We start from the raw sequence: 19641 nt of genomic DNA on the forward strand, positions 1-19641 counted from the left end.
GTCTCGGCTTGGAAGGGGCACGTTGACCTTTGCGCATCATCGTGCCAAGCGGTTCAAGCTCTTCAGGGGAGGAAATAGTGGTGTTGGCGGGAATAGTAGCGACTCGGGGAATTGGCCACTGACCTCATGCTTGGGGTCCGGTATGTTTAGGTCGTGTAAAGATTTATCACCAAAACAAAAGCAATGCTTAGTTTGATGGCTGAAGAATGGTATATAAGATTCGAAGTCATCTGCTGCACAACTTACTCGACAAGAGATACGACAGCGTCAAGATCTTGCCTCAACTCTCGACACTAGTCAACCATACTCACCCTCAACCGTCAAGATGAAGTACCAAACCACCATCCTGGCCACATTGGCCACATCAGCGACAGCTTTCCCCTCTATGATGGGATCCAGACAACAACTTGAGGAGCTCCTCAAGCGCAAACCTGAGCCCGTCGCCAACCCAGAGCCTCAACTTCTTGGAGGCGTGATCGGAGGTCTCACTGGAACCATCAGCGGACTTCTCGGTGCCGTTGCCCAGAACATCAACCCTGCAAATGCGCGTCCAGAAAAGGGCTTCGAGTTTAAAGCTCCTGGCCCTGGAGACAGCAGAGGACCTTGCCCAGGCCTCAACCTGCTCGCCAACCACGGCTACCTCCCCCGTAATGGTCACGTTACTCTTGGCCAGGTCATTGAGGCGACTGCTCGTGGCTTCAACATGGGCGCCGATCTCTCAACTATCCTTGGCGTCTTCGCTGTCCTAGCGGACGGCGATATCGCCACCGAGTCTTTCTACCTGGGTGCTGGACCAGGTGGTGTTGGTGGTCTCAACCGCCATTCTACTGTTGAGGTAAGTCTAAGCGATGTCCCACCTTCGATCAGCATAATCTAACTAAATACTGAAGGCCGACATTTCGGTCAACCGTGAGGATTTCTACAACGGATGCGGTGACAACCACCACGTCTCATCCCGCATGTTCAAGCAGAACGTCGACATTGTTGCCAGCAGTGCAAGCAAACAGTTCGATCTCACCAACATGGGCACACAGTACCAAAAGAACTCCATGTTCTCTCAAAAGTACAACCCATACCTCTACTACTTCCCCTTCCCCTTAATCGTCTCGCTCGGTGCTTTTGCATTCTACCCTCAGGTAACCCCTCCCTAACAAACCCCGCCGTAACCCTGGATGCTGACTTGTCCCAGTTCATGAGCAACGGAACATATGGAGCCGGCGGCGTCGCCAACTATGAGTCCATCTCTTCCATCATCGGCGCCAAGTACGACGACAAGACCGGCGAGTTCCAGTACGTCCCCGAGACTTGGCCCAAGAACTGGTATCGCCGTGCCACTCCCTATGGCGCAGTCCAGACTGTCCTCGAGGGCCTTCTTGACATCTATATCCGCAACCCCGTTGTTCCCGGCGTTGCTCAGCTCGGTACTGCCAACCTCAACGCCACGACGGTTCTTTGCGACCTGTACCAGGGCATGAACTCTGTCGTCCCTCTCTTCGTCGCTGGTAGCGAGGAGCAGGTCGCCGCTGCCACCACCTGGGCCATCGCTAAGTTGGACCCCTACTTCAGCAACACTGTTCTCGGATGCCCTCTCAGTGTCCTGTCTCCCAACGACCCCTCATTCCTGTACCCTAATGCCAAGAACCAGGGCGGTCCGCTCAACACGCCGCCAAGTGTTGCGAAGAATGTTGGCGACAACGTCTACTACAAGACATACTTCACTACTGCACCTACTTCCCCGGCCTGTTAATTAGACTAAAGCTGTAATGTTTATGATCGCTTTCGGGCGGTCACGGCGGGTATGATAGGGTGTAGATGGTTGGACGATTATTCTAATGACTAGATGACGCAGTTCTTTCAATGTTTGTACCAAGAAATAATACAAATTCACATGTTCAAAAAGCTTTTCTCGTCAAGTCAAAGGGCGCAAACTCACTCACCCTGAGATCAGGCTTGTGCAAACTTGCTCATCATAACTGCTCTACATCGCCGATGGGGACATCTCGGCGACAATCGGGCACTTCTCGGACACTTTTCACACCTACATATTAGTGAAATCCAGCAACCCAAACAGTTGGCAAATCTAATGATCAAATCTTTACTAACTCGCGGCTTTGTTCATTCTAGTACTCATCACACTAGCGAAATGTCTAATTCAGACCGGGACATGATTGCCACCTCTCGTGGGATGCTAGCCAAGATGGCATCGCCATTGCTGACTCAGATGGGTATCACGAACATCACATCTCAACCGGTGGATTTCTTCGACAACGCATGCGGCACCGGGGTTTTAACTCAAGAGCTGCATTCAATGTTGACCAATGAGATCATCCAGAAGAGCTCTTTTCTGTGCGCGGATAAGGCTCAGAACATGGTCGACATGGTGAAGAAAAGGGTCGCTGACGAAGGTTGGACCAACACAAAAGTTACGAACTTGGATGCAATGGTATTATCTATCACCTGTAAAGGCTTCGGCGACGCATGCTGATGACTGCGCAGAACACTTCTCTTCCTGATGACACTTTCACGCATATCGGACTCGGCATGAGCCTTCACATGATACCAGATCCAGACGCTGTTTTGAATGGTTAGTCCACACGCCACTACCTTGTCCCGACTTCAGTCTAAAAAAAGTTACCACAGACTGCAAGCGCCTTCTCAAGCCAGGAGGCATACTCGGCGCCACAACCTTCCACCGCAACAATATCTTCTGGGTCCCAGACATGCGCTCCGCCTTCGCCTCATTTCCCTTCACAGCTCCCTTCCCAGACGAAGTGCCCATGCAGCTCCATGCGCAGGGGGTTTGGACAGATCCCGAGTGGATCGAGGAGCATCTCAGAAGTCAAGGCTTTCAGGATGTCGTGGTGAAGGTTGTCGCCAGGAAGCACCACGTGAAGAACGCCCAGGATTTCGTTGCCACTTTTGGGGTGATGCTTGGTTGGTTTTTGGCGTCATGGTGGGATGAGGAGACGCGTACAGCGCATCCTGTGAGTGAAGTACGGGGGTTGGTGGAGAAGCATTTGGAGGAAAAGTACAATGGCGATGGCTGGGACGTTGAGTGGACGTTGATCGTCTCAACGGGTGTCGTTGACAAGGCTGTGGAGCGTGACGCCTAAGCACTAGGCCTCTGTACACTGCCTATGCAGGTAGTATGTATGTTAAAACATAAGGTAAGAGGCATGTTGTCAAATGATAGGCTTAATCGAGGCCGCTTCGAATTTCGTAACTGTTGGCCTTTGTGTGATGTTAGGTGTGGTGCCGGTCCATCTTAATCTCAACGAGAGGGAGGTTCTATCACATACGACCATACCCATTGGAAAACTCGGGATCCCGTCCGCTCTCCCATCGATAAACCAGTGAGGGCTGGAGTAGTAGTCGGGTCGGTGACGACCGGCGAATGCCCGGTGTTGTATGTAGTTTTTGTTTTTGCTCTTGTTCCTGGTTGAAGGTGGGTGACGATATCCAACTCTTTGACCCGCGAGACCCTCCAAACACAGCGGGCTCACCCAGGTTCAAATCGAGGATTCCATAATTAGTAATAACGCCCTGACGCAAACCCATCTTGGAAACTGTCGTATTATTGCTTCCGAATCATCTTGGTTAAGCTGGTCTAGGTACTTGTTCTTCCGGGGCTTCTTCGACGATTCAAGTTCGAAAGGCTGTGAATATCCCACATTAAGTTTCCTTCTCTCCCCGCTTGGGATATATAACAGTGATCAATGATACCATGGATGTTAAGTGGACATTGATTGTTTCTCCATGTACTGTTAACAAAGCTGCGTGATATAACGCTTTAATGAACAACCCTTCAGGTCTAGTAGCCCCTTTCTATCTAATTGAATTGGGTTGAATCATCAAGTTGATTAAAGAAGCAATTAGTCATTCAGGGATCATCGTTCAAGCGGGTTGCAAGCCAACAAAAGTTCCCGGCGCTGGGAACTGGATTCCGTTGATCTCCTGCTCGCTGAACAGGAATTCGCGGTCATTTTCGATGTCAGCAACAACACGTCTCTCATTCTGCGGCGGGTACTTCGAAGGCGTCTCTGGTTTAGCGTCGACCAGGCAGGCTCGGCCATCCACAGCTTTGACGTGGTCAGCGTTGATGCCAGGGGTCGTCCAGAAGACCATGTTTGGGTCCAGCTCCGACTTCAGGGCAGAGAGGCGGGGGTAGTTTGAGCCCCAGAAGGAAGCCGACCAGTTGGGCTCGTCGGCACTGGCCTAAGTCATTGTGAGCGTAGTTGAATTCAAGGGGATGAGATTGACAGACCTCGCATATGTAAGTGCCCATGTTGGGCGCCAGCTCGCGGAGTCCGTCGACGTTGGTAGTATTGGACTTGAATCCGTTCAGAAAGACAGTAGCATTCCTCCAACCGGGGTTAACGGCGGTGTCTGATCCGTCACCAACGGCCATGCCTGGCGTGGTCATCAGGATGCCGAAGTTTCCCCCAGTCTTTCGGAGGGCATATGTAAGATTGGGACTCTTAAGGTGCTCCTCGCCCAAGAGACGGCTGTCAAAGGGGACGATGCCGTGGTTGCGAGGTGGGTCGGTAGAGTTGAATGACTCAAGAGCCCCGTAAGTCTCCCGGAAGAACTCCTTGTAGCTGTTGAAATTGAAATGCTTGCTCTGGAAAGGAGTCATCCCCTCGAAAGACTGCATCTTCTCGAGGATCGGGCCACAAATTTTGTTCGCAGCCTCAGCGTTTGCCAATGAGCCCGGGTGGATGGCGTGACACCTGATGTTGTCATTCAAAACGTAGAAATACGCAGAGATACCCTTCTTCTGGAGTTCCGGCAGCTCTGAGAACAAGTATGCGAGAGCTTCGCTGGTAGGAGTTTTGCCATTCTCTGCGTCGGTTTCGTTGACCACGAGGGTGGAGTTGATGTACCAATGAAAGCCGAGAATGGGGACAGTGGGATACACCTTCCATGTTGCTTCGACGACGACACCGAACGTGCCACCCCCGCCGCCTCTGATGGCCCAGAAGAGATCGGGGTTGGACACCTCATTGGCCACTCGAATTTCACCGTCCGGTGTGATTACCTTAGCTTCGAGCCACTGGTCTACACCGATGCCGTACTGTGCAGTGAGCGGCCCGTATCCTCCATTTTGGCCCCAGCCACCTCCGATGGCTACTCCTTGCTATTAGAAGTTAGTCCCGTTAGGTTCCAGGTTGTGGGAGGATTAGGGGTTCGTACAGCTGTGCCGCCCACAATGAACAAGCCAGATGCGTCAAGATCGTAGTTCAAGGCCAGACTTCCCACAGCCGGATTGAACGTGACCGCCGCCTGAGAACCGCTCTCGGGTTGAATAGTCTTCAATTCCTCATCGGAAGCAGGACTGGCAACGCCTTCCTTGGTAGCAGTGAAAGACTTCGACACTCTAGCGCCTCGAAGAAGTGACAGGTCAATGATGAGCCCGGAACCGGCGTCACTGCGGCCGAGTTCGTCGTGTCCGGTCGTAATGACAGTAAGGCGAATGTTGTTCGAGGCAGCAAACCTGACGGCGTCTTGAACCTCCGAGTAGCTCTTAGCACGGATACGATAGTCGGGAATCAGTCCGTTGGCGTCGCTGAGAGTCTGCTTGACGATCCCAGGCAGCTTTGCTTGCCATTCTTCAACCGCGGGCCAGTCATCATCGGTATGGAGCTTAGAGCACCCCGTTGGCGCCACAGCCGCCGAGCATGCTTGAAGTCCGAGAATGACTGTAAAGAAACGAATGAATGAAAGGTTGGAGTTAGCCATGTTTACACGACTGTCAAAGATGTTCGTGAAAGTGTGTAGAGAAGTCTTGTGAAAGTGTAGAGAGAAGTCTTTTACAACGAGACCTTCATTCGGTATATATATGCTCATCTAAGTACCTAGCTCCCATGCCCCAAGAATGAGGTCACCTGTGGTTTTCCTCCTCCAGAGCTCCGTCGTGATCTCTCCTCGCTCTCTCGTATTTTCACTTCGTATTGCCATCGCTCTCGTTCGCATTCTTATTGGTACCCCATACCGGCCCTTTTTTTGTTTGCTCCCTATTATTCGGCATTCTCGGCTGTGGGCCTTTTTGGGCTTTGGAAACGACTGTTCAGGCTTTGCTTAATATCGAGACGACAGTGTTAGCAAGACTCCGTAGCATTAAATCAAGTTAGCCCCAAAGCTGAGGCTGTGCCCCTTGATCTTCAATGACATTTTAGCGTTACGTTGGACGAAGGCGACTGGCAAGAGCTGCGATCGCCGCTTGAATACGACGTATTCCATCAACTGCTGCGTGACGTGGGTACATCATTAAGCGGAGACAGCTGGGGCCCTGGCCTCCTACCGCTAGCGCTTAAGTTCAAATACCGCGAATTTGGACGAGTAGACGATATGCAGTTGCATGACGGAACCCGTCCTCGCGCCCGAATCCCGTCTGTACCCGAGGAGCCGGTCACATCTCTTTGAAGCTAGGCGCGCCCGGCGCTCGTAGCTACCCGGGAATTATAAGACTTGATTTTTTAACCCCCTACACATAAGTAGGGGAGGGGAGCCTGCGCGCGCAAAGATCCTCGGACGGATTGATCAAGCCACTTCACACAGCAGTGGTTGGGATATTATTTGCCAACTTACTTTCACTTATAGCACTGCCCTCGTTCGACCTTTGCCAGTCGAGCAACCGGGTGTTGCGGAGGCCTTTTATACGGAGCTTTTCAGCCTTCATGGGAATAAATGGCAAGATGAAAATATGGCAAGGTCTTTGCGAGAGGCGGTGATGCGAGAGCGGGATAAGGAATTGAGCATGCCTGTTCTCTGGGCCCCGTTCATCCATTACGGTATATAGGGCATGGGAGGGCAGTAGGCCGCAGTAGAATGGCGGGCCTCGTTAGCATAGGACAGAAAACTTCTCTGGAATTGGGTATTCGAGAAATTGTAAATTGAAGCTGATCTAAGACATTGAGCCAGCCGGTCAGCAATTGCGTATCGGAGTGGTCGGCGGGGGTTTGCGGAGGTTTGCGGACATCGGAAAGTTTACCGTGTTTGGTGGCAGATATTCAGATCACGTTGTCAGCTCTTTGACCCTTTTCCAACCCCTCTTACATGAGTAGTTACACATGCGGACTCAAATTTGTCAGTGAGCAAAATGATTGCGGAGTTATGGTTCTGTGTCAAGAGAGAGGTGCTTCGACTACATTACCCCTCGCCGCCGTGCTCTTGGTCGTGTTCGGTGTCTATCAACAAGCAATAAGAAAGATTCGGCTTCGACTCATACTCATACAATTTCTTCCGTTACTACTGCACGTCGCATCGGAAATATGCCTCAGGATCCCGTTCCTGTCCCGACGGCGATTGCCCACATTGGCTTGCGAACGAGAAACCCGGATAAATTGGTCTCTTTTTACCAAGACCTTCTCGGTGCAAGACTGGTTATTACCAACGACTTCATCTCCGTTCTCACCTGGGACGAAGAGCATCACCGGCTCGCCATAATCCACGACGCGACGGCCGTCCCAAAGCAGACCAACGCGAGCGGAGTGGATCACATCGCTCTCAAGTTTGCTTCGGCCAAAGACCTTGTGCAAGTGTACCGTCATGCAAAAGAGGCAGATATCACGCCAAAGTTCTGTCTTAACCACGGCGTGACAACAAGTCTGTACTACACGGACCCCGACGGAAACAATATTGAAGCACACATCGAGGCCTACAGTGACCCCGACGATGTTCAGAGGCACATGAAGGCTATAGATCCGTCCAACATTAGAGCAGTGAGGTTTGATCCTGAGGACCTTCTTCGGAGGGTCGAAGCCGGGGAGGACGATGAAAGCTTGAAGAGGGCTGGGCTCCTTGGTCCACAGCCAGCTTCAATCGGTACTTCGACGGCTGAAGTGGCTGCTGGCGGATAGTGAGATGGAACAATTCTTGAACAAAACTCGCTATATGAAAGCCTCAATATGGCCTTGATGTAATTAATCATCAAAGCATAGTAGTAATTCAATAGCTGCCCCCTTACAGGTTAACCCAGTTCTATCACAATTCAAGACCCAATTCTTCGTAGAAAGCCTCCATCTTCGCCTCCCTAACAAGAAATTCTTGCAAAGTAGTCATCTCCGGCTGGCTGCCACCCTTCTCCAAAACACCGTACCGATACCTTCGACCCGCTTCAACACTCATCGGATCGCTTTTGAACACGGTGGAGAAGATATCTTGCGCATAAACCTTTGAACTAAACAACAGATTAGAAAGGTTCGAAACTGAAGCTCAAAAGCACTTACAACAGGTAGCTGTAGAACCCAGCGTCATACTCGTTCATGAAGTGCCCGATATTGGTGTATCCGTGCCCCCACTCGTCGCCAGCACCCAAGGCGGAGAGGTCGTCGGTCGGGACGATCTCCCGCCGAAGGCGATTCCACAATGTTGTGAAACTCTGATCCTCACTTCTATCATTAAGTTGATGGACAGCCATGTCGAAAGTTCCGATAAAGAGCTGATGCAAAGTGTCCAGAGCCTTGTTCGCATGCTTCGCCTTTAGGAGACTTTCAACCATTGCCCGCGGCAATGCCTTTGGTGGCTGCATGATATCTTCATTCTTCCCTATCTTACACTTCCAGGTATTCAGGTAGTCGTCGGACAGATATGAGTAGTGGTGACTGAGGGAAATGATCTGTTCGGGCGTCCAGCACCAATTCTCGAGGACTTGACTCGGCGCCTCGCCGAAGTCGACGACAGTACCCATTGGCCCATGGAAACGTGCGAATTTCGTGCGCGATACAAGGTCGTGAATGCCGTGACCCAGTTCGTGGAAGAGAACAACGACGTCCGGGTGACAGAGGAGGGTGGGCTTTGAGGCACTTGGGTGCTGGAAATTGCAGACCAGGGCTGTAGACGGGTAGTGTTTCGCTCCATCCTCTTTGCAACACCCCTGACAGTGTTAGTCTAAGTTCACAGAAAAGAAAAGAGCAGGACCTTACAGGGATAACACTGAAGTTGGACGGGTTTGAATACTTCCCTTCACGGCTGTAAAGGTCCAGGTAGAGGTATCCGAGGAACTCGCCGCCTTCTTCATCTTTGTCCCAGACGGAGAAAATTTGTACATCTGGGTGCCAGACTAGATCATCTCCTTTTCCAGTGGAAGACAATGAAGCTCTCTCCTCATCCAAGATCTCATGAAACACCATACCGAACAATTGTTCAAAGATCCCGAGCATCCCATTCACAGTGGATCGCAGTGGGAAGTACTCCGATATCTTGGCCTGGTCCACTGCATAGTCTTGTTGTAAGAGCATATTATCGTAATATGGATTGTCCCAAGTGAAGTAGTGCCCATCAAAGTCTTCACCTTTCGCCTTAACATCGACCTTCTTAAGTCGGAGTAGGGTCTCAACGTCCTTACTCGCAGCCTCTGTCAACTTCGAGCGCAGAGAGCTCAAGAAGGAGTTCACCCTATCCGGTGTTTCTGCCATCTTGTCCTCCACGCTCAGCGTCGCATGGTTCGGGTAACCCAGCAAAAGTGCTGCTTCGTGACGGAGTTGCACAACTTCCTTGAAGATAGCAACATTCGCCGGACATCGGTTGTCGTATGCTAGCCTAGCTTTCTGACGGGTAGCTGGGTTCTTCACTGCCCTGAGAACGGAGCTCAGGTCCATGGGTATCTCAATCTTGAGCTTTCCCTCGTTCTCCGTGCCCGTCTGTCCCTTTTCAAGTTCAGACAGGGTGTTTTCCGGGAAGCCTTCGAGCTCATCGGGGGCGAAATAAATTGCGGTGTTATCCTCGGCCAAATTCTTCGAGTACTTGGATGTGAGAGCATCGATGCGACTGCGGATCTCCTTGAAACGGTCACGTCGTTCGCCAGATGGGATCCGAAGACCGTTCTTGACGAATTCTTTGTGCTTTTTGTTCAAAAGGTTCCGCGACTCCGGGTCGAGAGATTGTTTGTCTGCAGTGGCAAAGACAGAGTCGACCATTTTGAAGACGTCCTCATTCATTGATGCCTCTAATTGATAATCCCGAAGGATTGTCCGCGCTTGAGCCGCAGCATCGCGAACGTCTTTGTCGGGAGACACATCTCTGAGGAATATCAGCAGTGTCGCTTCTGAAGACAAAGCATTCTCGGCGTGAGCGAGGGGCAGTAGGGTGTTGGCAAATGTCGCGGAGGAGGGCGAGATGGTGTTGACGAGGTCCTTGTGGGCTTGCTTCGAAGTCTCAATAAGTTCGTTGATAGATTCGAGGATGGAAATCGGTGTTGTGGTGAACAGCGGGGGCAGCTGAGGCGGGTTGCGGGGTTTAGCAGAGGCCATGGTGAGACCCCAATTCAAATTTGAGACGTTAATAACTGAGGTGGTGTAGATGTTGTGAGCATGTTTTGGGAAGGACGGTCTTGGCGATCTTATAATACTCCACCTTCTAACTCTCAGGCAACACCAATTCTCCTCATTCCAGGCAGACGATTTCACGGAGCAGCCGGGTTTCCGAAAGGTGCAAGATAGGAAGGTGCGTTATGCATGCCCTGTAAAATGTTGTTGGTCCCAACATCGGTTGGAACTCCATCAATCGTGTCATTAAACACAACGGTTGGAGCTGTTGATTAGGCTTCGGAAAGCACCGACTTCGCACTAAACCCTGTCCACGGCTTCATTTCCAGGCTTCCCCGACACGAGCTAGTAGACCCTGCATACAGAGCCCGCAGGCAGCACTCATCCGCCATAACAGCCCCTCGCCGGCAACGGGAACTTCCCCTGCGGATGCAGAAACGATGCCGCCATAGCCGGCCAAAGAGGGTCTGTTGGTCTCCGGCGCTTGGGGCGGAATGAAGCGGAGGGGTTGGTGTGCCCTCGGATCCGGCGCGATCAGGCAACAAGTTTTGTATTTTCTAGAAGCCTTAAGTATTTCGATGGGAGCCTGCCCACCTGATAGTGGTATGTATTTTACAAACGGAATTTTAGGCTCCCGTAATGTGCCCATTAGCTGTTTGCATTCGTAAGGGCACGAGTCGCGGCCGTTTCCCGTCACTTCCAGCGAAGTCTTCTTCGTTAAATCAATCAAACGCTCACACCTGTATCCCAAATCCCAACCCATGACAAAGAAAACAAATGATGACGACGGCCAGATCATGTCTTGATGTCGACCTTCTGGTCCACCAAGACGCCCCGTCCTTGCGACAACTCAATTGCAGGTTCCGAAGATAAACTCTCAAAATCGCTCAACCCTGTCAAGTTCCGCCTCAGGGTCTTCGCACTCAAATGCTTGGTCGTTCTATCGATGGCGAGAATAACAAGGAAAATCAAGGCAACAGTAGGGAGTGTTGCCGCACTCTTGAGGTACTTGAAGATGAACTCTTCTGATGCCGCTCCAGCTGCCAGTCCGACGGCGAGTAACGCGGCAAGCCCTCGGCTCGCCACAGCTGCCTTGTCGAAGATGTTGAGAGGACGATCCTTGTGTCTAGTGATGAGGATGAAGATAGCAAAGAAGACGACCACAAACAGGAACGATGCCCAGTAGTAGATGTACACCGTCGTAAACGCTGGCTGGGCAATTTCGCCGGGATCGCTCTCCCCGCTTGAGCTCAGCCCGTTGTAGGACTCGAACAGCGTTCCGATCACCTTTTGGGTGAGAGCTTTGTAAGGCGGAGGTAGGAACAGGTCATCGCCATTGGTCGTATTTGCAGCTGAGCACACTCCAGTCATGTTGCCGATGTTGTAGATCTCCTGGTAAACAAAGGGAATCATATCGCGGACTTCGAGGCTGTTCGGCATGGTCAGGCTCTGAAATGAGGTGATTGTTGCGTTTGTAAGCGCAACTCCATCTTCGTTGAGGTTTACGCAGTGTTTGCGGAGGTCGTTGAAGAAATTGCCAAACTGGCTTAGAACCTGCCATGCGAGCGCAATCTGCTGGGAGCCTTCGACGACACCGATCATGCCGAGATGGAATGGGAAGTGGAGCACGGCCCAGATCTGCTGACGGACGGTACCGAACTTGCACTCGGGAGGATTGTCGAAGTAAAGCATCCAGCAGAACATCTTTATCCATGTTAGGTCGAGTCGTCGTAGGAGGTGGGAAGTGCTTACCAGGATGAAGACGATGCAACCGACAACAAGGCAAGCGTCTAGCCTAAGGCCAGTGTCACCCATCAGGTTGCCGACGGTCTTGGTTGCTCCAATGGCACCTTCGCCGATAATGACGAGGGTAAAGAGGCCCATTCTCTCCGTCAGATGCGTGTGCTTGAAGCCCATGTTCCGCCATATCGAAGAGATACCGAGAGTGATGGCTGCCTCGATAGCTAGAATGATGTACCAGACGTAGTAAATACCCAAGCCATTACCGGACTCCGGGGAAAACGCGGGGGTCATGGAGTAGAGGGCTCCACCAGAGAAGATGAAGAGAGTAATGGTCAGAGAGAGGGGCCATGTTAGGCTTTTTGTCTTCTTACGGACGAAGTGCAATGCGACAGAGTACTGGGCAACCAGCAGCAGTCTTGTAGCGAAGAGAATGTTGCAGAGAAGTTGGAAGCTCTATTCAATGATCAGAAATACGGTCGATCCTTGGAGTCAGTATAACTTACCGCATTGTTGTGTTCCTTTGTACCGGGACTAAACGATGACCCAACCAAAGCGAACCCGACGAACAGCAAGAACTGAATAATCTTGCACATCCGCTCGTAGCCGGAGTCTATTGAGAACCTGACATCGTGCAGCGTGATTTGGAACCACGTAAACCAGATGATACTGAAGAAGCCGAGATACGCCGTAAGACTGGTCAGGTTGGTGATGCTATGCGTCTGCGTAAACGTCTCGAGGTTCGCGACGAAGAAGAGATCGGAAAATAGCTCGATGGTGTTGGCATTGTGTCTGACAAAGAGCTTCACCTCGCCTGTGTCTTCGTCGGAAGAGATCACGGGGGTCTCGATCCAGGTGAGGGGCGTAATCTTCTCTTCCTGGAGGTAGTCTAGGCCCCTGGACGGCGGTTAGGCAGCTGCATGCGGGAGGATTCCATCGAGATGGGTGCATGTGCAAAACAACACAAGTGGCATGATGGGAATTACGCGAGGCGCTACTCTTTACTCACCAGCTGACTTCCGAGCTATCAGAATCGACCCGGCGCACCTGGCTGCTCGGGAGCTTCGCCATGATTGCGCGGCGATGGTGGACGTCGAGAACGCCACAAAATCCGTTTGTCAAAAAAGCCTCGTTGGTTGATGATTAGGAAATGTTTCTTGCGAGTCCGAAAGAGAGCTCAAAGAAACGAAGGGGAAGAGAGACGGCTCTCTCAATATGGGGATGGCATGTTGGGGGCGGTTGAATCCGAATGGTCCGTGTTACTGAACATCTCGGCGATATTCCAACGCTTCGACGAATAACGAGTCATCTTTACAGTGATCGTTTCCCTATTGCCCGTATCTACGTGGTCTGGATGCTGCGGAACATGGCTGTGTTTTGTGTTTAAGCTTTCCCGACACGGCGCTAATAAGGGGGAGACCCGCAATGGCGCCGGGGCTTCGCTCTCGGTCTCGGTCTCGGCGTGGAGCCAAGATTTCGGAGGGCCGTCTTTCACGGAGGTCTTCAAATATTAACTACATTCCGCCGGGTTCTCATCGAGCGGATGTGCATGTCAGAGACTGTTATGTTGATTCCCAGGAAAGATCGACCATCAGGATGTATTTCGAATGCATCTTCAAAACATTCAATGGTTGAGTTGCGAGTTTCCAACGAGGCACACACGAACGACGATCTACGACACCAACTACGATTTTGCATCCGCCGGATTTTTACCGAATACGTCGTATAACTCTACAAGTGGACCGGGCCGATTGAGACCATATTTGTCGCCCATTTTGGCATCAAAGCCCCGGCATTCATCACGGATTGGGTTCCCGAAATGCAACGAGCCCCTTTTGTACGAAAAGAATCGAACATATTGAACAAATGAAGATGTCTGGCGGAATACGAATACAAAGAAACGTTTCCTCTGAGTGGGAATCTACAGTTTACACGACTTGACAATCTTCTGCGTCAACTCCGAATACCCCTTGAAGGTATCTCCCATCTGCGCAACCTTCGCCTCGCCCATCGCCCTTCGTGCCTCTCCCGCAGAGCTGAAATGGTCGGCATTTCTGAATGAGCTGGCTATTCCGGCAGCCCCGAACAGTGTACCGAAGATCGTGTATCCGATACTGGAAGGGTCGTCTACCATGCTGTAGATGTCGAATGCGGCATTTCCTGCTTCGCCCGCGATCGCAATGGCTCTTGCCAGCGCTGCTAGGCCAGCTGCTCCAGCTAACTCCTCGCCGACGAAGGGAACGACGGCTAGAACAACAGTGACGATGAGGAGGATCAGATTCTTCTGTTCCTCTTCTTTCTCCGTCTCGCCGATGGACTTGACTTGCTCCATCGCCTTCACGGCCTGGAACGCCAGGGCCACAGGCATGGTGTAGACATCGACTATGTCCTCGATCGAACCGCCCCACTGTCCAAGCATGAGGTCTGTGAGAGTTGCATCGATACTGGTAGGCAAAGCCGTGAGGTTCGCTCCAGCCTCCGTGAAGAGATCCTTGGGGTTCGACACCGTAATATCATCCGCTTGTTGAGGGAAGTTGTCCATCTTGACGAGTTTGGCATGGCACGTGTCAATCGGCTGACCCTGAACCGTCTGCGGCGCGCAGTAAGGCGTGATATCTTGCTCAGCAAACTTGACCCAGCCCGGCTCAACGCCGTAAGTTGTGCCCAACACCGCGTGGAAGCCCGTTTCGTTGGTGAGAGTCCACTCGATCTCGACGTTTGTCGTGTATGAGTCGCCGGTGAGCGTGCTGGGGTTGGGGCAGTCGAAAGTGCTGGTACCGCCCTTGAAGTTGCAAGTGAAGTACGTGTAGCCATCAGACTTCATGAAACTCCAGATACTAGGCGCAACCAGTCCCTTGACGTACTTGACGTAGTACCCGAAGAGGCTGTCGTAGTTGTTGTTGGCATCGTTGAATTCGGAGAGTGTTGCAGTATGGTTGTTCGATAAGACACCCAAGGCGTACATCCCGGCACAGTAGGGCTCGTAAGAGTCGGCGGCGGCAGCCAGAGCCTCCAAAGAGTCAAAGGTCAGAGAGTAGTCGCAAGGAGGCTCGGCGGCCCCATCCCCATCACCGTCGTCGGAGCCACTGTAGCAAATGCACAGGCCGTAGTCGCAGGCAAAGCTGCAGATGGCTTCCAAGAACATGCTGGAGTCGTCGGCCAAAGTGACAGTAGAGTCGACATCACCCTCACTTGGAACAGAAGCATCGTCTAAGGAGAGCAACGTGCCGGTTCCGGTGCATCGGCAGACCGCGTTGGGGCCTGAAAAAGTTTGTATCAGTTTCATGAACGGTAAGAAACAGATGGACGAGGAAGAACATACAGTATCCATACGCGCACGCCCAAGCGCAAAGATCCTGGGTGGAATCATCCGAGCCAGCTTGACCAGATGTGCAAGCTTTGTGTAAAAATGGCGAAACGGCTGCCGCACTAAGGTCCTTCTTCTCCGTCGTGCAGTATTTCGTAAACTCAGTCGTGTATCCATGATTGTAGACCCAACTGCAGAGGCCCTCGTAGTTGGGATCACTCAAAGCGTGGCCCTCGTCTCCGGTGATCTTTGGCTCCTCGTTCTGAAGTCCCATATTGGTGCAGGTGCAGGAGCTGGACGGGCAATACCCATACTTGCACACGATGGCGCAAATGCCCGCAAAGCCTTCAGCCCCAGTACCGGCCGTGCAGACAAGGTCCGAGACGTCGTGTGCAGTCTCCGTCGCCGAGACAGCCTTGGTGGAGAAGTCACCGTAAACATAAGGATTGAAGTTGGCATTGCCGTCGGCATCACAGCCGCCGATGTCCTTGTCAGAGGTGATGGCAAAGACGGTCTGGTCGTTGCGAATGATCGATGCAGCGACAGTTCCAGATGCACCATCCTCGACAAAGACCGATCCGTAGTAGACGCCGACACCACCGGCGGGCTCAGATGCCCAGGATCCGGCCATGTTCTTGCCGCCCACGGAAATGCTGATGTTTCCGGGAGATGCAAGGACAGCATAGTACCCGATGTACTTGCCACCACCGAGGACATCACCTGCAGAGTACTCATACTGGAGCTGAGTCGCGGTGTTGACGGGAGTACCACCATCACTGCAGCCGTCAGTAGAGTGGAGGACTGGCAGTTCGTTAGCACGCGGCATTATCGATGGGTCTGCGCAAATACTGACGATATTCTAGGACCAGGCTCTCCTCCTTCACGGTGGCCTTTCCGGTCTTGTACTGTTCGGTCCAGACCTGGAGAGGCCATCTCAGGGGGTAATGCTTCATCCCAGTGATGTAGTCAAAAGCAGCGTAGCCATTGCTAAGGTAGGGAGGTGTATCGATGATGTCGCCGATGTAATGAGACTTGGGTAAGGTTAGTGAGTACCCTGCATCTGAAGTATCGGACTTCTCACCTCTCCGAAATCGTTCCAGCTGATGATCTCAACATACTCAGGCTGCAAAAACATGATCTGCGTCCAGCGATCACCCCAAAGCTTCATGGTGTGATCGGGCCACATCCAATTCTTGCTGTACCCAGGAAGGTTCGTATAGAACCACGGAGATGCGCCCATCATGTAAGGCTTGCCATCGAGGTATTGGATGTAGGAAGCATCGGTGTAGGTGTCCATGGACTCGCCTCCCCAAGACCAAGGAGACCAGTTGAACAAACCATCTGCAACACCATTCTACTTTGAGTCAGCGCCAGAACATTTGCCTCACTGACTGGATGTCGGCTTACCTCCAGTGCTACGGCTGGCTTCGCGCCGAGAGAACTCCAGTCGGGGATGAGGAAGCAACCAACAGATGTCTTGATCTCAACCCAATCAGCAGCATTTTCAGGACCCTCGAACGTGCTCACAAGAGGGGTCGAGTCTGAATGTTGGAAGTAGGCGCTGTGGTGCGCATACTTGGTTAGCAGGGCCACGACGTCGGCCTTGTCCCATGCGCCGTTGCCAGCGTAGTCAAAGGAGAAGAAGAGTTTGAAACCAGCCGATGCAGCTGCATCAAAGGCGTTGGGAAGCTGCGCGTCGGTGATGTTGGATCCGGCTGCAATATTGAGAGCAAAAGCATCGATTCCGGCAGTGGCTGCCTCAACCATGTCAGACTTCCACCATGAGGTGCTGTAGTTCTCGGTGTTGTCAACCTATTGATCATTGTCAGCATTGTGGTTGTGCGTCGTATGCCATTAAGCGGCTTCGTCTGATGGTTTATTCGCAAACTTACCATGAAATGCGCAAAGACTGCCTTCGCTTGTACATGCCGAGACAGGCTTAGCAGCAACGCTGCTGCGGAAGAAATGGAAATCTTCATGCTGAAAGAAAGTCAGGATATCAAGAGAATGACACAATTGTATAGAGTTAATGAGGGTGACTTGAGACAAATCTTCTGGCGATCTGGTGAGGGCATGTCTAGCTTTTCTACACAGCCTTCTGCGAGAAGTAAAGTGAAGCCGTCTCTCAGGTATCACCATCTTACTGGCGCCTCAACTCGTCCCACCTGCTCCCATCACATGAATGTCAAGGATGTAATTTTCCACGTGGGCCGAAGGAGCTCGATTCGAACCGACTTGGCAGCCTGCTGCAGGTCCAGAACGTTTAAACGGCTGCCTTGCCGTCCTGCGGCCCCTGCCGCAATTCTTCAGGTGCCAAATGATATCGCTTAGCCCTGTCATGAGTTTGTTCATGTGTGCTAAGTTGGAATACCCCCACCTGATCGCAGGGTCCTCGATATCAAAAGCTTAGCGTTCGAAGATCCACTTTCATCCGGTGCGTCGTCCCTTTTCTCCCAAGCGCTGATATCCCCGACCAATATCTTCACCAAAGTTCCAAAATGCGACGCAACGCTCCGAACACCACCGGATAGCAACGTTGGATGCGGCAATAAAATCTTTGCATTGGCATGCGAAGCCAGGCAGCCGAGTTCTGAAGTCCGGAGGGAAATTAGAAGATGTTGGGCTATCTGGCTTGTTGCCGATTTAGCCGACTTGACCACTACCATCAGGATCAATGAAGCTGAAAAGCAGGGTCTGGTGAGAACTTCAGATATTGGGAAAGGATCAACCTCTGTCTAGGCATCCAAATCTTACCAAAGTCCTATCCACAATAACGCCGTGATCCTTACCGTGATATCGTGTGATAGCGAAAGTTGCATCGGTCCCTGCATGGGCGAGAACAGTAGTCGAATCCTGCAAGCATCCGGGTCGCAGAAGTGCAATGACACTAGCAGCTTCACAGCAGCCGAGGAAAATCTTTCAGCTCAGAAAATGGAGTCAAGAGAAGAGGTTATCTACGTCCTGGCACCCTCGTTGGAATATTGCATGATGTGCTCTGATACTTTCTCCATCTTCTTGTCAGAGTGTAATTACTCAAACAAATCGGTCTCGATATCTTCTTCTTCGTAAGCGAGACCTTTACACCCAAATTGTCTTTTCCCTAAGGTGAACGAAAGTGGCGCGGACAATCCTCATCATGAAGCCCTCCATCGTTTTCTGGGCTCTCCTTCACTTGGCTGCGGGGGTTTGCGCGTCGACCAGAGCCAGTCCATGGCAAATGGTAATGTGGTACTACACGTATCGGCTACATTTTGCTGTCGTTGGTCCCGGCGTGCAAGCCTTCGCTCCGTGTGTGTCGAGCAACAACAACTACTGCTCCTTTGATGAATTTGCTCAATATGTGCAAAGGACGTCGAAGAACTATCCAGTCACTCAGTGGACGATTGGGTACGTTGAGAGGCACTCATTCTTCCGTATACATGTGGTATTGCATACGACTGATACTTATTGACAGAACTGTTGACGGTCGAGGTCTAGGAGATCTGCCTGATCCCCTCAAGGCTGTTCAGGCAATTCAGGCCAACCTGGGAGAGAAGGTTTATTCTGTACAGCAGGCCCCCACTAAGCTCTTCCCAGCGAAGTACACCGACCCCAAAGCGAACTACAGATTTGACGATATGATCAAGTCCCTGGATGCAAACATCGTTTATCTTCGCCAATTAATTCTGCAACATACGAGTGTCGACATTGACGCGTGGAGTGGCACCTCGGACATTTGGAAAGGTTTCGTGACTTCTGTCGAGGGTCACAAAGAGATGCGTGAGGCCGACGAGTGGGACAAGGAACTCAGCAACGTTAAGAACGGTTTCACTCAGGCTGGCCACACGCCATTCACTAAGACTGTCACTTCGTCAGTTGATGGCAGAACCACGTGGACGGAGCTGGACCCGGTACAGATTCTCCCGAACAGCGGGATGAACGGCGCCTCGTACATCCATCTTGTGGATACTTCAAAGAGCGCCCAATCTGCAAGCCATACGAGGTAAGTTGTTTTCGGTGAATATACCGCAAAATTTCTTCATTGAATCGCTGAAAACTGACAAGAATTTGTTCATCTATCACAGTGTCATTCAGCAGCTGGACAGGCTGCAGAGCAATTCGAAGACCACGTTGGCAAACTATTGTCCAGCATAAGGGCTCATTCTGTTTTTTCTTGTCAAAACCCGCCACGATATAATATGTGTACATCTCTTTCAGTCCCTTGACTCTCATGTACTTTCAAGTAGTAGCTAGTTGGTGTTTTTGGCGAAGTAAACTCAAATCATGGAGGTGCACAACCTACAGCCACTTCCACCGCAGATCTTCCTCTTGTGCTTCAAGTGTATCTCT

General features: G+C 51.6%; 8 protein-coding genes across 8 annotated transcripts; 4 read left to right on the plus strand and 4 right to left on the minus strand.

Moving 5' to 3' along the window:
- Positions 1-325: 325 nt before the first annotated feature.
- CGCS363_v007294 (Aromatic peroxygenase) lies at positions 326-1747 on the plus strand (the record flags this gene model as incomplete). Its single annotated transcript, XM_036639143.1, has 3 exons — positions 326-835; positions 891-1136; positions 1190-1747. The coding sequence occupies 3 exons, from the start codon at positions 326-328 to the stop codon at positions 1745-1747; spliced, it is 1314 nt and encodes a 437-aa protein (XP_036495607.1).
- A 450-nt stretch (positions 1748-2197) lies between these two features.
- tpcH-1 (Methyltransferase tpcH) lies at positions 2198-3113 on the plus strand (the record flags this gene model as incomplete). Its single annotated transcript, XM_036639144.1, has 3 exons — positions 2198-2443; positions 2497-2584; positions 2641-3113. The coding sequence occupies 3 exons, from the start codon at positions 2198-2200 to the stop codon at positions 3111-3113; spliced, it is 807 nt and encodes a 268-aa protein (XP_036495608.1).
- A 781-nt stretch (positions 3114-3894) lies between these two features.
- On the minus strand, positions 3895-5739 carry hpm9-1 (FAD-linked oxidoreductase hmp9; the record flags this gene model as incomplete). Its single annotated transcript, XM_036639145.1, has 3 exons — positions 3895-4215; positions 4265-5137; positions 5194-5739. 3 exons carry the CDS (start codon positions 5737-5739, stop codon positions 3895-3897), a joined length of 1740 nt encoding a protein of 579 aa, XP_036495605.1.
- A 1532-nt stretch (positions 5740-7271) lies between these two features.
- Positions 7272-7859, plus strand: CGCS363_v007297 (Biphenyl-2,3-diol 1,2-dioxygenase 2; the record flags this gene model as incomplete). Its single annotated transcript, XM_036639146.1, has 1 exon — positions 7272-7859. One exon carries the CDS (start codon positions 7272-7274, stop codon positions 7857-7859), a length of 588 nt encoding a protein of 195 aa, XP_036495606.1.
- A 124-nt stretch (positions 7860-7983) lies between these two features.
- On the minus strand, positions 7984-10250 carry PRD1-1 (Saccharolysin; the record flags this gene model as incomplete). The annotated part of the gene is made up of 3 exons (XM_036639147.1): positions 7984-8179; positions 8229-8875; positions 8925-10250. 3 exons carry the CDS (start codon positions 10248-10250, stop codon positions 7984-7986), a joined length of 2169 nt encoding a protein of 722 aa, XP_036495603.1.
- Positions 10251-11060: 810 nt separating this feature from the next.
- Positions 11061-13076, minus strand: CGCS363_v007299 (uncharacterized protein; the record flags this gene model as incomplete). Its single annotated transcript, XM_036639148.1, has 4 exons — positions 11061-11969; positions 12018-12461; positions 12512-12902; positions 13015-13076. 4 exons carry the CDS (start codon positions 13074-13076, stop codon positions 11061-11063), a joined length of 1806 nt encoding a protein of 601 aa, XP_036495604.1.
- Positions 13077-13926: 850 nt separating this feature from the next.
- On the minus strand, positions 13927-17291 carry Mutanase (the record flags this gene model as incomplete). The annotated part of the gene is made up of 6 exons (XM_036639149.1): positions 13927-15266; positions 15328-16113; positions 16166-16343; positions 16394-16666; positions 16720-17124; positions 17205-17291. 6 exons carry the CDS (start codon positions 17289-17291, stop codon positions 13927-13929), a joined length of 3069 nt encoding a protein of 1022 aa, XP_036496590.1.
- Positions 17292-18448: 1157 nt separating this feature from the next.
- On the plus strand, positions 18449-19446 carry CGCS363_v007301 (uncharacterized protein; the record flags this gene model as incomplete). Its single annotated transcript, XM_036639150.1, has 3 exons — positions 18449-18699; positions 18767-19294; positions 19377-19446. 3 exons carry the CDS (start codon positions 18449-18451, stop codon positions 19444-19446), a joined length of 849 nt encoding a protein of 282 aa, XP_036496591.1.
- Positions 19447-19641: the final 195 nt, after the last annotated feature.

This window comes from Colletotrichum siamense, assembly GCF_013390195.1.
Source record: "Colletotrichum siamense strain Cg363 chromosome Unknown KSG_Cg363_contig04, whole genome shotgun sequence".
Lineage (NCBI taxonomy): Eukaryota > Fungi > Ascomycota > Sordariomycetes > Glomerellales > Glomerellaceae > Colletotrichum > Colletotrichum siamense.